Source organism: Crocuta crocuta, unplaced genomic scaffold, assembly GCF_008692635.1.
Source record: "Crocuta crocuta isolate KB4526 unplaced genomic scaffold, BGI_CrCroc_1.0 scaffold1089, whole genome shotgun sequence".
In the NCBI taxonomy this organism is placed as follows: Eukaryota; Metazoa; Chordata; class Mammalia; order Carnivora; family Hyaenidae; genus Crocuta; species Crocuta crocuta.
Genome location: NW_027527919.1, coordinates 126,176 through 143,878, shown reverse-complemented (window position 1 = coordinate 143,878; position 17,703 = coordinate 126,176). Strand labels below are relative to the sequence as shown.

The 17,703-nt window shown below is 35.7% G+C and overlaps 1 protein-coding gene across 1 annotated transcript in view; it reads right to left on the bottom strand.

Moving 5' to 3' along the window:
* Positions 1-4,324: 4,324 nt before the first annotated feature.
* Positions 4,325-17,703, bottom strand: part of FAM199X (family with sequence similarity 199, X-linked) — a 27,749-nt gene continuing 14,370 nt past the window's right edge. The window contains exons 3-7 of the mRNA XM_077781077.1: positions 16,862-17,081; positions 8,813-8,962; positions 8,268-8,429; positions 5,818-6,084; positions 4,325-4,548 (exon numbers count right to left, since the gene is read on the bottom strand). Coding sequence (XP_077637203.1) covers positions 4,378-4,548; positions 5,818-6,084; positions 8,268-8,429; positions 8,813-8,962; positions 16,862-17,081 — 970 coding nt within the window. The 3' untranslated portion in view covers positions 4,325-4,377. The remainder of the gene's footprint in view (positions 4,549-5,817; positions 6,085-8,267; positions 8,430-8,812; positions 8,963-16,861; positions 17,082-17,703) is intronic.

Here is a 17,703-nt window from a genome sequence, read left to right as displayed (position 1 = left end):
ACAGGTTCCAATGACCACAAAGATGTAACAGACTTGACAATAAGATGTAACAAACTTGACTATAAAGAAAAAATACTGCATTATGAAATAAGAGAAGACCAAACCAGTTTTTCAGAGTCCAGCATGAATGTCAAAAATTAACTTAGCATCATGTGATCTAGCATTAATAACCTGAATTGAAAATATAACCGTGAAAGGGGCTGAAAATAAGTAATTTTAATATTAGGGAAAATATGAAAATAAAATTTTAGTGACTCAACTGAGATCTGCGGCTATAGCATGCAACTTCTGTACTCTATTAATAGCCAGCTAATTAGAGGACTTTTCAGAGTTCCTTCTAAGCCTTTGGAATAAGTAAACTATTTTCCAAAGAAATGAGAATTAAACTAGAATTCTAAGGAGCTTTGTTCTACATACTATGCTGACAGAGATGTCTAGGTCTAAATATCTCTCTCATACCCACTTAGCATAATTTCATTGTAAAGATAGAATTTATCTTACTTTGTCAGACTTAAAACGAATCCAAAGTTACCACAGTACATGTGTATACAAATACTTATTTTCTAACTAATAGTCCTTTTAAGGATTAGATTTACCTCTAAGTTTTGACATGTTGAATGTCAGTGTGCTCAGTATCAATAATATATTTGAATGCAACTAGGAATTTTCCCATCAACTGTCTCAAAGTATATACTGACTTTAAGTAACCTTCTCCCATTCTAAGCAAACATTTTCTTAAACACACAAGAGCTAAAAATTGTTAAAGGGGAGGGGAATGTCCCAGCTATTACACAAATGAATGCAAAGAATGCCAAAGTTATAACGAGAGAATCAAGCTGTTATATAATCTATGTTCTTGAATTACTTTTGCCTTTAAAATAATATTTCCAGATACTAAGAATTATCTGGTTTTAAAAAAAGCAGTCTGGCTTATGACCTTTTTCAGGGGAAAAAAATAAGAGACTAAGCTATACTTCAAATAACTTTCAGTGTCCTTCAATGACCTAGCTGGGCCAAAAATAACATTATATAAATGAAATTTAAGACCTGAAAGGTTCTTGTTTTATTACATATTGTATCACCAATGACTAATCAGGTTCAATTTAATGTGTTTGCTTACTGATACCCAACAGTATGGGCATTTTATAAAATGAATTATAGTATTTAGATTATTTTTGAGTTTGAAAAAGCCTGATATCCAGAAAAAGTACAGAATTCACCTTTAAGGCACATGAGGCTATAAAGTAAGCCATGAACATAAATCTCTGGTAACGAATCTGGAAATGAAACTTCTATATTTGTCATATACTAACATTTTTGGCTTAAACATGAAGACATTTCATAAATTTCACAATTTTTAAAGCTCAACAGAATCTGGATACCTTTATACACTAGTTTCTTGGAATTTATCCTTAAAGAGGCAATTAGCACTTTTAAGGAGCTAAATAAAGGAGATGTCTGTTCAATCCATAGAGTCATTAAATTACAAGTCTTTTTCTGGGATTAATTCAGCAATATCTGGTCAACCCAAAGGGCTGAAGAAACGGACAAAACTGCCACAGCCTGACAAAAAAAATGAGATAAATCTCATGNTATAGAAATAGACATGCCATTTTGTTTAATTCAAGGTTCATACTTTAAAAAGCTGTGCTGGGGACTGACAGACTTCTACAAAAACTCTTTTTTTCCAGTTTTATTGAGGTACAATTAACATACATACAAGATCTTTAATAAAATGTTTTTGAAAAATTTGAGGGGACTTTATCATGCCCTAAGTTAACAAAAGTTATGTTTAAAGGGGGAGACAGATGACAACTGACACTAGAGCAAATAAATCTCACATTTTAATTGGTTAGTTTGGATTTATAAAGAGAAAAAATACTGAGTTAGATTTGTCTTAAATTCAGAGATATGTCAGACTGAATAAATTATGACTTATTCCAGGAAAGAATAATTCAAACTTAAATTATCTACGTGAGACATTAAAACAGAAAAAAAAACCCACAACAATATAGCACATTAACAAAACCAAGAACTTTTTGCTTTTTTCTGCTGTTTTTTTTTGGGGGGGGGAGGAGATGGAGAGAGACTTTATAATCTCCCTCTTCCATATCACAAACAAGCCAAGTTGTTTTAATTTTTTACTTTTAATCAGTCTCCTTCAAACCTACTTTATGGGAAATCTCTAGTTTACAGTAAAGACATGACATCTAGATTTACACAAAATCTCATGGCATACTTTACTATAAACACTCAAATCTTTATAAACTTTTAAAATTGGCTTTGTGGTGTTTTGGTAAACTTGTTTAATAGTGACTTAAGTTAAATCTAAGGTAAGAAGACTATGTGACTGTTGGGAGAGTGAAAAAATTGGTCTTACTGTATCATGACCCTGTTAGGATTTTCGTTTACTGGTCATTGTCAATTGTTTCCAAGTACTTAACAAATAAATGTTACTCTATGGTCTCCAGAAGTGGCCTGTTTTCCTGGGAAAAGAACAGACAAGTCATTCTCTGGATTTTTGCTTTTGCTAAGAGCAGGGAGAGAATTCAGCTGCATTTGCTCTTCTCTCCATTTACTCTTCCTAGACTTGGAAGGGAAGATACAATGAAGTGGACCCTTTCCACCTTCCTCAGAGTATTCTGAGGTCTATCCACAAGCTCTCTTTGGGCCCTCTAAGCCAGTTAGGAGCATCAAAGAAAGAGTAAGAGGAAAGTAAGAGGGAGCACTCCAACTGAAGACCACACACACATACTTTTATGTTTTAGCAAAATTTTAAAGTATGAATTTAGTAGTCTTCAAAATCTTAAAACCATACCACAGACCTAAGCAAAGCTGCAATACATCAATTTTTACCCTCAGTTTCCATTCTTTAACCTTTAAGGAACTAAAGCAAATCAAAATTTTAAAACACATGATTGTAAGCAAAGGTTAAAAGCCTTTATATCAACTGAGAATTAAAAATTTAAGTCATTAATCTTTTTCTTAATAAGTCACTTGATATGATAGTTTAAAAAAGTAAAGATCCTATCACATAACCTCTGACTCTAGAGTTTTAAAAAATATTGATTACAGCTCCTCCTACAGAATCATGATTACCTCCCAAAAGTTATCCACAATAAAAAGAAAATTATGAAAGTCAGAAAGCAGCTTGATTGTCAGTAGTATCAGTTTCCATCTTCTTTAACCCATGTGAATGTTTAAAGACATGTGGTAAAAGAAAAGAAATCACACTACTTCTAATGTTCATGATAACAAACTCTCCATGAAAATAAAGAAACTTCATGATTTCACATCTAAAACAAGACTTCTATTAATAGCCAACAAGCTAAGGCTTTTCTTCTATATCTCACTGCTCTGTGTATTTCTAGTGATTTATACAGAAGTTTAGGAGAACTGTAAGGGTTTTCTTTAGTTAACTTTGAACATTAGCCTGTTCACATGCCAGAAGCTGTTATACCAAATATTTAAAAATTAGAGCTGTGCTGGAAAAAAAAAAGTGACTTACAAAAAGAACTTAAGAGAGACAGTTTCACAGCCTAAAATTTCAGAAAGCAGTGGAAAAGCAGAATTGGCTGTTTTGCTTAGTTTTCTCCATTTAAATATTAATATAGCATCAAGTCTAAAGTTCAGATACTACTAACGTTATTTCCTCAGTAGTCATCACTTACAGAAAGGATTCTGAATTTACATAAAGTGAAAACCAGAAACAAACCTAACAGGAAAGACATTAGGGCCTATTTTTACACCTTTGAGTTAATAATAAATGAAAACAAAACTAAACTTAATGAAGGCACTATTGTAAACAGCAATCCACACCCCACGCCCACAACCTCAAAAAAAGATTTGCACTAGGAATTGAGAATTATACTATGGCCCTTTAGAAAAAGCAAACTAAGAAACTGTAACATTCAGAAGAAAAACTAAATTATGATCTTGACATATGTACCTATACTGACATAAGAAGCTACTCGTCAGCAGTACCTTGAAATCTGCTAAACTGTAAAAGTACTAGTTCTTGAAAAAGCCCACTTAGCCACCCTAAAGTCTAAGTAGTAAAACATTTACTAAATTAGTGGTTCTTAAAAGTAGAGCGTGCAGCAGAAAAACCTGGTGCTTGTTAAAACACAATGCTGGGCCCCTCCCCCAGGGTTTCTGATTCACTGCATCTGGGATGGGACCTGGTAGGATGCCTTTTTAACTTCTCAGGTGATGCTGAAGCTGCTGGTCCAGGGACCACCTCCTGAGAACCACTGGCCTAAATTATTAATGGTATATCAGCACAGCCCTAACCAAAAGTTTGGTAAAGATGCATGTAAACAAATAAAAGATAAAATATTTTAATGCTTAGAAAGAATGCTGACAGATTCACCCTTATTACATCAAAACATCTACATCTGCTTCGTGGTCTTCCTCAGTCACTTTCAAGGACAGCACTTCTTCATTGAGGAAGAGCCCACTGAGCCTCTCCTTCCGAGCCTGCCTCTGCTCTTTCAGCTGCCTCTTGCGTAAGGCCTTCTGCTGTAATTTCCGCTGCTTGGATCGCTTCTGCCAAAATAAAAATTTCTCAATCAGTAAGGTTCAGTTCTGGCATATCCAAGCCACAGTATTTTATGGATCTAATTCTGTATTTTCAGAATTTTTGGAGATGTTCAAATTCCTCTGCAGTATGATCCTGGTTCCAGTAAGTGAGCCATTAGCTTGGACTTGAAAATGGTTCTTCAAGATTCTATTTTTATGGTATTCGACCAGTGAATCTTAGGAAGGATGGACACCTGATTATTTTGACTAGTTATGGATAATCGATCATTTCAAAGTCTTTTTTTTTTTTTTTACCAAATTAAGGTACATTGATGTCACTACTGAGTGAACATACAGTGAACAATATTAAATACAAATGTGGAGAACACTGCCAAAATCTATAATACTTATGCTTTTAAGGTGTCTTTCATCCAAAAGCACTAGCAATTTTACAACAGCTGGGAAAGAATCATGTCTTTTCCATATTAGGCAAATACCATCTTAAAAGCCCATTAGAAAACCAGTGGGTACTCTATTCCTTGTCACTGGTGAAGTGATAGAAAAAAGGAATGACCACATATCCAGAGGAATCCCCTAGCAACCAACAAAGCTGGCTATGTTTCTGCTACTTTGGTAATAGCCAGGGAAGGAATCACTGTGTATCTTCTAGTTACCACTGCGCTCCCAAAGAGTTACAAAGATACTATTATCATCTTTACGTTGGCTCCAAATTGTCCCCACTGCAAGGAACTGAACTCCTCTAAGCATCACAAAGCCATTCTATATGTACTTATATCTCCCTATTTTTTATGTGCCCAATAATATTACCAAGAATTTCTCAACTGTGAATAGGTAGAAGATAGAGAAGGTGTTATTACATTTTTTAAAGATATAAGAACAAACATTCAAGGTTAAGAAAACAGTTCACGCACACACACAAGACATGCAGAACATTCTTAGGAGCTGACAGCAACATCAGCAACATAGTGAGATCGGTTCAGTAGTGAGTTGCAGTCAATATTGCAATCTTGAGACTATTTCCATCAATTTATCTTACTTAACAGACACAAAAATCAGATAAAATTGAATGTAATATGGCTGTGGGTCAAAATGGTATTTCAAAGCACTCAGCCTAAAGAGCTTTACTCAACAGCAGAAGAGCCTGTTTGTTCAATTAAAGCCAAAACCCACTGGCATCTAAAGAACAAGATAATTTTAATTTTTCAAAAAATTTATATGAAGGAGTACTAATATTAATATTGAAAGGTAAAGTTTTGTATTGATTAGACATTTTACTTTTGAATCCCGAATCCGCTCTGCTGCACTTGCAGACAAGTTGCTGTCACTGTGTGCTCGACTCATGTTGGCACTGGAGTTTGAAGCAGAGTTTCCAACACTGGACCCACTGCTGCTTGCAGAACTGACCATGCTGGCACTGCTGCTGCTGGCGCTGGCACTGGCACCGCTCACTCCACTGGTGCTCGCACAACTAAAGTTGCTTCTCTTCCAGGCCTCTCTTGCAGGCCGCTGGCGAGGGCTATGCTCCTTGATATAGTTTCTGACCTTGGAACACAAAGACAAAAACTGGTTAGTGCTCCTTGACGTTCTCCCTCAAAATACTGGAGAAAAGAAGAATATTATACATCATGTAAAAGATTATCCAAAGTGCTACAGATGTATTCCTCATCAGGGAAATGCAAATCAAAACTACAAGAAGATGTCATCTCACCCCTGTCAAAATGGTTAAAATCAAAGGCACAAGAAACAACAAGTGTTGTCGAGGATGTGGAGAAAGGGGAACCCTCCTGTACTGTTGATGGGAATGCAATCTGGTACAGTCACTGTGGAAAATAGTATGGAGGGTCCCCCCAAAATTAAAAATAGACCTGCCCTATGATCCAGCAATTGCAGTACTAGGTACTTACTCAAAGAATACAAAATTACTAATTCAAAGAGATACATGCACCCAAATGTTTATTGCAGCTTTGTCTACAACAGTCAAATTATGGAAACAGTGCTAATGTCCATCGACCAATGAATGGATAAAGATGAATATAGTATGTGTACACACAAACACACACACACACAGAGAAGAATATTACTGAACCATAAAAAATGAAATATTGCGATTTACAACAACATGGATGGAGCTAGAGAGTATTATGCTAAGCAAAATAAGTCAGTCAGAGAAAGACAAATACCTTATGATTTCACTCATATGTGGAACTTAAGAAACAAAACAAACAGGCTAAGGGAATAAAAGAGGCAAACCAAGAAACAGTCTCTTAACCATAGATGGCTTACCTAATGGCTACTAGAGGGGACAGGAGTGGGAGGATGGGTTAAATAGGTGATGGGGATTAAGGAGTGCACTTGTGATGAGCACTGGGTGTTATATGTAAGTGCTGAATCACTAAATAGTATACCTGAAATTAATATGTCACTGTATATTAACTGGGATTGAAATAAAATCTTTTTAAAAATGATTAGATTGGATCCTGAGATAAAACAAGACATTAGTAGAAAAACTGGTGTAACCTGAATACAGTCTGTAGATTATTTAATAATACTATATCTATGTTAATTTCTTGCTTTTGNTAGATTAAAATCCAAGCTCTTTCTTGAGTTGTAGGCTCTATAAAAACAAGGATCATTTGTTAAAGTGCTTTTTATCCTATAACTTAATACATAATAGACACTTAATATTGTTAGATAAATAAATCAAATAAAAAAGTGCTACAGATGTACATAAGTAGAATATAAGGACAAAAGGAAATCTCAATGTAGAAACAAGTACCAGAAAAATTGACAATGTCCAAAGTTCTAGAATACTTATTATGGAGCTATATTTTAAAACCATAAAATATAATCAGTCAATGGAAGGCTACTGGCCTCCAGAATTTAGGATTATAAGAAAATAACACTCAGAGAAATTAGCAATAAAATAAAATAGATCAGATTAGGCATGTTTAAAGGTCTCCACTTAATATGACTTAAGTTGCTGATCATATTGAAGATTAGGGTGTTTCCTAAATCTTAGCTAGGGCCCCATTGTACCTGTCTTCAAATGCAAGGCATCAATTTCAACACTAATGAAAAATGAGCTGGAATATAGAAAATAATAGTATGTCTCTTGAGAGAACTGAAATTAAAAAATGTTATGTGATGACAAATGCAAAAAGAATCTCTTTAAAAAATGAAAGCAGAACATAAGTATTCATTCAGCTATGTACCAGAGAAAAATAGAACAATAAAGACTATATTTAGAAGATGCCAGAAATGCATATATCAGAAGAGCAGAAGGAAATTTATGTTTTACCCTAGCCAGGCTCAGTGACTCCATAGGCCTACTCAAATCCCTAAACTCAGATGTTAACTCAAGTATAGACATCCCTCAATAATCAGTATTCTGATTATGTCAATTGTTCTTTTTTAAGGTGAGTTAGAATAAGTAAATAGCATTAACCACCCCTTAAGTGGTGAAATTAAGTTTCAAAGCCTACATATCTAAACAGCAGTTTCTAGATCCACATGAACCCAGAAAGGTACTTCCAGATGAGATGTACCTAAAACCTTACAACCATGTGCTCTCAAATAAATACTGCCATCATTTTTTCTAATGTTACATTTCACAGAAGTGATTTGGACAGTAATTATTTGTGTTTTTCAACATGATTATTCCAGTCTACATGTTATAAAATAATGGTTTTCTTAATACTTGTACAATCTGTATTTTCTTTACATACCTGCTTCAGTTTTTCATCTGTGAGACAGTTAAGCTCAATAATAAACTCACTGTCTGTAGGGGAGATTTGAGCAGAAGGATCAATTATTTTAATAATATCAAGTTGCTCCCGAAGACCCATCTCCGTACTGACTTTACGACTCAGATACTCAATATATTCCACCTATGTGATGAAAAATTATAATAAACAAGATCAACACCAAAATCTGATATTTTAGTGTGTCATAACATGTTTCAAATATCGAAACCACTTAATATTATATTTGTTCCCTGAAAAACAGTTAAAACTCAAATTCCGATTTTATTAAGCTATTCACATTCATCCAATAGCTCTAAATAAGCAATACATTGAGCTTCACATATTCTCTACATACATGTTTTCAATTAAGAATGTCAAGATCCTGGGGTGCCTGGGTGTTGCAGTCAGTTAAACATCTGACTCTTGATCTCAGCTCAGGTCTTGATCTTCGGGTCGCTGAGTTCAAGCCTCACATGGGGTCTGTGCTAGGTGTGAAGCCTACTTTAAAAAAATGTCAAGATCCCTACCTGCTCATCATTTGTCATTGCACTCCAAGGAAGTTCATCTAAATTCCGGTGCTTGTTTTTCTTTTTAGGAAGCAGGCAAGGTGAACTCGGAATACTGGGTATGACATCAGAAAGTACATCACTCCCACTGGCAATATCACTGCCTGGTAACTTTATAAAAATAAGAAGAGGGTAGGAAAAGCAAATTTTTTCAAAAATACATTTTAAATACTACAACTTATTTCATATTGATTAAAAATTATTTTAATGACAAATACAGAATGAGAAGACATGATTTCTGATCTACTCCTATATTACACAAAGCAGCAACATCAACATACTCTTTTTAGATAGTAACTTATTTAATGAAAGATATTTTCCAAAAGTTTAATTCATAATCAAAACTTGTTAATAAAATGCTAATTTAAGAGTCAATCATCATTGGGGTTTTTAATTCACAATGTGAATGTAGGCTAGGGCACACACAGCATGATGAATAAATAACACTGGGTCCATCTCAGGAGACTTGAGTGATCTGCTACTACCTGGCTCTTTGACCAACACTATGCTAGACATACTGCCAACGTGAAGACAAATAAGCCATGGTCCTTGTGCTTAAGTCAGTATTAACAACCTCGAGACAAACATATTTAAAATATGCTGAGCAAAACACGTTAAAGATCAGAAGTATTATAAAAGAAAAATTAGAAAAAATGTTGAGACAATCTGTAGACAAAGGAGGAAAACAATAAAGCCCAATGCACAGAAAATCAGTTTGAAGTGAAATGAATAACAAAATGATGTGCTATAATTTTATATTGCCTATTAAAAGCCAGTTAGAATGAATTTAATTTTTAACAGCTTTATTGAATTATAAGTGATACAAAGAACTGTACATAACTAATATAGAAAATCTGAGGACTCTGGACATATGTATATACCCATGAAACCATCACCACAATCAAGGTAATAGATCTATCACCTCCAAAAGTCAAAATGGATTTAATTTTTTTTAATGTTTTTTTTATTTATTTCTAGGANCGGACGCTTAACCGACTAAGCCACCCAGGCGCCCCAAAATGGATTTAATTTTAAATAAATGTATTTAGGGGCACCTGACTGGCTCAGTTGGAGGAGCAGAGGACTCTTGATCTCAGGGTCATGAGTTCAAGCCCCACGATGGGTGTAGAGATTAAATAAATAAACTTAAAAATATGTAAACCAACTTGACAATAAACTATTTAAGGAAAATAAATAGAATGAATGAATGAATGAATGAATGAATGAAGGGGCACCTGAGTGGCTGTCAGTTAAGTATCTCTTTGATTTTGGCTCAAGTCATGATCTCAGGATTGTGGGATCGAGCCCCCTCATTGGGGGCTTAAAATTCTCTCTCTCTCTCTCTCTCTCTCCTTCCCCCTCTGCCCTTCTCCCAAGCTCATGCTCATGTGCTCTTTCTCTCTCTCTCTCTAAAATAAGTAAATTTAAGTCATTCATCAAACAGATAATTTCTTCTACAAGGAATGCATAGCTTTCAAAGACAATGGTTTCATTTTTACAAGGTACAAAATAACACCTTTTTGTTGTTGTGCTTTGCAATGGTATCTGAACTCTGGATGATTACTAGCCTTTTAAAGTTACCAAAAGAGAAAAGCTAGTTTGGCCATGAAGATTATTGCAATCACACACATTTGGCCTCCTACAATACCTATAGCACTCTGATAAATACAGAGGATTCAAAGGTATTTTTTTTGGTCATGGTCCTTACATAAAGACTTTATTCTCCACTGGGGAAGAGAATATAATAACACAAACATACAATTATACAAAATATCAAATGACAAATGCTAGATTTGAAATGACAGCTCATCAGTGGAAATATCTAGCAGTGAGTTAAAGCTACAGGATGAAAGCTTAGGAGAGCTACAAAAAGGCAGGCATGGGGAGTCAGCTATATAGAAGAACCTAATGAAGACACAAAAATGGGGTTGATCACTATGCAAAATGACCATAATGCTTAGAATGAATTTAAGTTAGCTACTACTATTAAAAAACACATTTTCACTTTAACAGTCACTGATGAATCCAAGTGCATAAACGACTATCAACAATTTGTATGACTTCCATTAAAAACTCATTAATTGGGGTGCCTGGGTGGCTTAGTCAGTTAAGCATCAGACTTCTGTTCAGGTCATGATCTCACAGTTCGTGAGTTCAAACCCCATATCAGGCTCTGCACTGACATTGTAGAGCCTGCTTCAAACTGTCTGTCTCCCTCTCTCTTTGCCCGTCCCACCTTCAGGCACACGCAAGCACTCTCTCTCTCCTCTCAAAAATAAACATTAAAAAACTTCATTAATCAACACTGCTTGACTTGTTCATTCTTTAGCCTGAGGTTATCTAGTCAATGTCATGAAAGAATGACTGCTGAATGCACACGCGAAGGCCATCTTTCAGCCTTTAATGTCAAAAAAGAAAATGTTTTGGGGCTTCTGGGAGGCTCAATCAGTTAAGTGTCCAGATCTTGATTTTGGCTAGGGTGAGGATCCCACAGTTGAGATCCAGTCCCGCCATCAGGCTCTGTGTTGACAGCACAGAGGAATATTCATTCATTCTCTCTCTCTCTGTCCCTGCCCTGCTGTTAAGTGCTCTCTTTCCCTAAATAAACATTTAAAAAAGAAAATATCTTGCTATTTTTCCTTTGAATGAGTTCAAATCACAAAACTACATTAAAGATCTCCCTGGGGTTTCTAAAACAAAAAGAAACAGTCCTTATCAGATAAAAGGCCTCCCCTACTTCAAGTTCGTTTGATAAACTAGATAAAGGAACTACTAAAATATGTATACTCTCAAAATATAAGAAAACATTTTCATCTAAATCTTTAGCAAACTTCTGCTAGGTAGCAGACTATATGTTAAGCACTTCAATTTGTGCCTTTAGCTCTGTTTATGTATTTGTTTGCAGAGGGTCTGTAAAAAAAAGGCAACTAATGGTTCTTTAGCCATTTTTTTTTCCAGGGAGAAGTAAAAAATGCCAGAGTTCAAATCCCAGCTCCACTGCTCACAAGCCATATGATCTTGTTGATGTCAGTTATCTTCTTTGAGCCCCAGAGCTATGATTAAGGCTGAAAGATTGCTGAGAAATTTAAATGAGGTAACAGGCCTGGTACAAGGCAATACTCCAAACACAGATGTGTTTTTCTTTATCCATCTCTTGCCATGGTTTTGTACCCTTAGAAAAGGGCAAGAAACCATCAGAGAATGTCACCTGTTGCTAAAGTGGGTGAAGTTTCACAAGGTAGTCTAGAATGACAGAACGGGGAAAAGGAGAAGGTATTCAGGTAAGGAGAATAACTTGGTAAATCCACAAATTAAAAAAAATAGGGGCGCGCCTGGGTGGCTCAGTCGGTTAAGTGTCCGATATCGGCTCCGGTCACGATCTCACCACTTGTGGGTTTGAGCTCCGCGTTGGGCTATGTGCTGACAGCTCAGAGCCTGGAGCCTGCTTCGGATTCTAGGTCTCCCTCTCTTTCTGCCCCTCCCCCACTCTCACTCTATCTCTCTCTCAAAATGAATAAATGTTAAAAAAAATTTTAATAGGATGAGATTGAGACCAAAACAATTAAAACAGAAAATCAATGTTAGGAATTTGAAAGCTCAATTGATGAACAAGCTGTTATATGATAGAGAGAAGTAGGCCAGTAACATTTTCTAAGTAGAAGTAACTTGATGAAACTGGTCTTGAGCTCAAAGGCAAAAACGAACTACTGGGACCTCATCAAGATTAAAAGCTTCTTCACGGCAAAGGAAACAATCAATAAAACTAAGAGGCAACTGACAGAATAGGAAAAGATAGTTGCAAATGACATAACAGATAAAGGATTAGTATCCAGTATCTGTAAGGAACTCATCAAATTCCACACCCAAAAAACAAATAATCCAGTGGAGAAATGGGCAGAAGACATGAAGAGACACTTCTCCAAAGAGGACATCCAGATGGCCAACAGACACATGAAACGATGCTCAGTGTCCCTCATCATCAGGGAAATACAAACCAAAACCACACTGAGATACCACCTCACGCCGGTCAGAGTGGCTAAAATACACAAATCAGGAGACTCTTGATGCTGGCCAGGATGCGGGGAAATGGGCACCCTCCTATACTGTTGGTGGGAATGTAAGCTGGAAAACAGTATGGAGGTTCCTCAAAAAAATAACAATAGAACTCCCCTATTGAACCAGCAATAGCACTGCTAGGAATTTACCCAAGGGATACAGAAATGCTGGTGCATAAGACCACACGTACCCCAATGTTCATAGCAGCACTCTCAACAATAGCCAAAACATGGAAAGAGCCTAAGTGTCCATCAACGGACGAATGGATCAAGAAGATGTGGTTTATCTGTATGATGGAATACTACATGGCAATGAGAAAGAATGAAATCTGGCCATGGGTAGCAACATGGATGGAACTTGAGGGTGTTATGCTGAGTGAAATAAGTCAGGCAGAGAAGGACAAATACCATACGTTTGCACATATAGGAGGATTAGGAGGAAGTTAACGAGGACCATGGGAAAGGAGAAGAGGAAAAATAGTTGGGGAGAGGGAGGGAGGCAAACCATGAGAGACTCTTGAATGCTGAGAACAAACTGAGGACTGATGGGGGTGGGGGAGAGGGGAAGGGGGTGATGGGAATGGAGGAGGGCACTTGGGGGATGAGCACTAGGTGTTATATGTAAACCAACTTGACAATAAACTATTTAAGGAAAAAAAAAACAGAAGACAAACAAACGAAAAAAAAGAAACTGGTCTTGAGGGAAAATGAGCTAAAAAGCAGTTATGGGGACAAATTAGACTGATGAAAGAATGGAATTACACAGGAAGTTCTTATNAAGAAAATGGGAATAGGGAAAATTTCAAATGCAAAACAATTTACAAGGCTGTATTTTTAAAACTTATTTTTATGTTTATTTATTATTGAGACAGAGAGAAACAGAGTATGAGTAGGGGAGGGGCAGGAGAGAGGGAGACACAGAATCCTAAGCAGGCTCCAGGCTCTGAGCTGCCAGCACAGAGCCTGTCGCGGGGCTCGAACACACGCACGAACTGCGAGATCAAGACCTGAGCCAAAGTCGGACGCTTAACTGACTAGAGCCACCCAGGCTCCCTGTCTGGTTTTTTGTTTTGTTTTGTTTTTTTAAGATTTTATTTTTAAATAATCTCTACACCCATTGTGGGGCTCCAACTCACAACCCTGACATCAAGAGTTGCATGCTTTTTTTTTTTTTNCCCATTTCCCCCCTTCTTCTCCCCCTTGGTCCTCCGTTAAGTTCCTCCTAATCCTCCTATACGTGCAAACATATGGTATTTGTCCTTCTCAAGAGTTGCATGCTCTTGACTGAGCTTGCCAGGCAAGGCAGTTTGATAACTAAATGGATAAGGGACGACCATTTGTTGAAAGCAGAAGAAAACTGGCCACGTTCCTGTCATACAACCAACCCATCCAGTGTATGTACTTGAAGACCTCAATTTTTACAGCAAGAGACCTGAATTAATGTTATAAATCTTCCTGTCCAACACTCTGATTTTACACATAAGGAAAAATGATGTCTAGGGAGGATCATACAGCTAGTGGCTGTATCCAAAGCAGGACACAAGTCCAGTGCTTTCAACTATGCATAACCACCCTGCCTTGCAAGGAGTTTGGAATGAGAGGAGAATGCAATTTGGGATATGGAGAGTTTGTACTGATAATGAAAGAAGTGCAAATGTCCTTCGAAATGATAATAGTCTTTTTTCACTACACCATAAGACATGTTACAAAGTGGAGTCTATTTTTTCCCATGGAAACACTGTAATTGGAAGTTACATTACTGATCAAGAAATCAGCATCAGATAATAGGTGCATTCAATTATAAGGTCATCCATGTCAAGTAGTCATTTGGAGATATGAGATAAGAGTTGCAGATGTACATCAGAATTAACTGTATGGGCTCCTTTATTTATTAGACCAGTCCTTTTCCATTTTATAACTGATAATATATTTCAAGCTAAAAATGCTTAATAATTCTTACTCCCTATTTTTCATGGACAACAGCATTTAGTATATTTATATTATAATCAGTAATTGTGACAAGTGGAGAGAATTAAATCAAATTTCTGCCATATTTTCTGCATATGCAGCCACAATTTATGAATAAGCTCATTCCTGTAACAGCTGACATGTAATTTCAAATTGCACCTTTAGGTTTTAAGTGTGACAGCTGAATTACTCACTCTTTAAATTTTCTATGGTTCCCTGCTCAACAGTAAGATAATTTTTCAAGCTCTAAGACTAGTCAAATATACCATTAAATATAAAAGGACTGCAAGCAAAGAAAACTATCAGCAAAGCCAAATGCTTTGATGCTACTTCATTCTAAGGTTAAAANTGAATCCTTTATATTTATTTTGGTAGTAACTGAAACATCTGTTAAAAAGAAAGACTTAAACAGATAGTTTTTAATCACAACAAAGGAATTTTTAAATTATAGTCAACAGTTTCTAGTCTATAATAATCCTAACACAGTTTGTAATCGTCTTGTTGGTAATTTCTGCTCATCATTACGTAGTCCCACAAAGAGCATTTTTTAAATCTGAAGATCTAATTGGCTTTATTAACCCATTCATGAATCAGGCAGCATCTCATCTACCAAATAAAGAGATGATCCACAAAGTGAAACAAACAAACAAACAAAAAGGTTTTAACTGCAGAGAAAATAAATTGAACTTTTTTAAAATTAAAATTTTGTGTGTGTCAAAGGACAGCATCAAGTAAAAAGAGAACCCACAGGGGCACCTGAGTGGCTCAGTCAGTTGAGAATCTGACTTTCACTCAGGTCATGATCTCATGGTTGGTGAGTTTAAGCCCCACATTGGGCTTTGCACTGACAGCAGGGAGTCTGCTTGGGATTCTTTGTCTCCCTCTCTCTCTCTGCCTCTCACCAACTTGTGCTCATGTTCTCTCTCTCAAAAACAAATCTAAAAAAGTAAAATGAAAATTTAATTTTCAGTGTAGCATTTTTATAACAAGAAAAAACTGAAACCAATCTAAATATCCATTATTACGGAACAGATTAAATAAATTATGATATAGCTATCGAAAAGAATCAGATGTTAGTTGATAAAAAGCAAAGGGCCAAACCGTGGCTGACATATGATTCCATTTGTGCGTTTTTAACACTGTGCAAACATACTTGTATCTGCACAAGCTCTTAACAGTGGTAACCATAGCAGAGTGTGGTTTGGAGACTTATTTTTAACTTCATGCCAGCCTGTTTTCATATTTTAATAAGAAAATGTTTAAAATAAAATAGTATTTTACTCCTCTTTTAGACTATAACTTCAAAGATTTGGATGGCTTTCAAACATAGTAGGCATTCATGTATCTGTTGAGTATAACATTTGCTATATGCAAGGAAAGCCGCTTCAAATGTTATGGTTTTTTACAATCAGAAAATGGATGTTGCAAATGGAAAATGCAACATGATTTACATTTTCTGACAGACTGCACTCATTATAAGGCAGAATTTCCAGATAATTTGTACAAAGCATTTTACATGGTATATATGCCATAAGAAAGAAAAAAACTGTAGAACAAAAAAACATCTCTACATATGAAGGGAATAAAAAATGAGAAATTATATTGTATTGCTGATAACAGAACCTAAAAATTACGTTTTTATAATAATGGTTTGAGATCCCAGATATATAGAACATAACCCTGATGCAAAGATATTGTGCCTATAAGGACACAAAGGCTATTACTATAATATAGGAATAATACATTTGCTTGAATTCATGCATAGAAAAGTACTGATGATATATAATAATGGGAACATTATACAAGTATTAAATTACATGAAAATCTAAATAAGGATATCTGTAGCATCAGAAGCCTAAATGGTAAATTAGCAAANGATAAACACTGAAGAAAATTTTCATTGAGGTAGAGCTGAAAATATCAAAATAGAAATTCATTCTTCTATTTATGTTATAATGATGGTAATATAAGAAAACACAAAATCTACCTGCCATTCAAACTCGCTATCTGACCAATCCCAGTATGTGCTAATAGAAGAAGAGACATCACTGCAGACACTCCCCTCAGGGAATAAATCAAAAGAAGTGAAGTCTTGATCATCTAACAGGGAATAGCAGTCATCTTGATCTCCAACAGAAACTGATGAAAACAGCTCCTCACTGCATTCCGAGCTGGCAACACTTGTTCCACAAGAAGTTAAGTTCCACCTTAAAAACACAACACAAAAGAAATTACAACAGTAACTACAGAATTCATATAATTTTAAGATATTAATAGGATACATTTATGAAGAGTAAGTATATTTTTAGGTGTGACAATGCTATTATGATTATTTTCAAAAGAGTCCTTCTCTTTTAAGGATATACACTAAAATATTTATGAATGAAATATATCTGGGATCTGTCTTGAAATAATAAGAAGGGTGTGAGGAATGAGCAATGGTATGAAGCACAATGCCATATACGAATAATTGTTGAAGCTATGTATGAGGTTCATTACCCTATCCCGTTTAGTTTTTGTTTTGAAAATTTCTCTAATAAAATATTTTAAAAGAAAAATGAATTTAAGGGAGCCTGGATGGCTCAGGCAGTTAAGTGCCCCACTCTTGATTTCGGCTCAGGTCATGACTCCAGGGTCATGGGATTGAGCCCTACATCAGGCTCCACAATGAGCTTGGATCTGCTTAAGATTCTCTCTCTCCCTCTGCCACTCTCCCCTGCTTGCATGCTTTTTCTAAAATAAATAAATATACATATATTTATATTATGTAAATATATTTATATTAAATACTGTATTTAAATTAAGAATTCAGTAAAACATTAATCAATA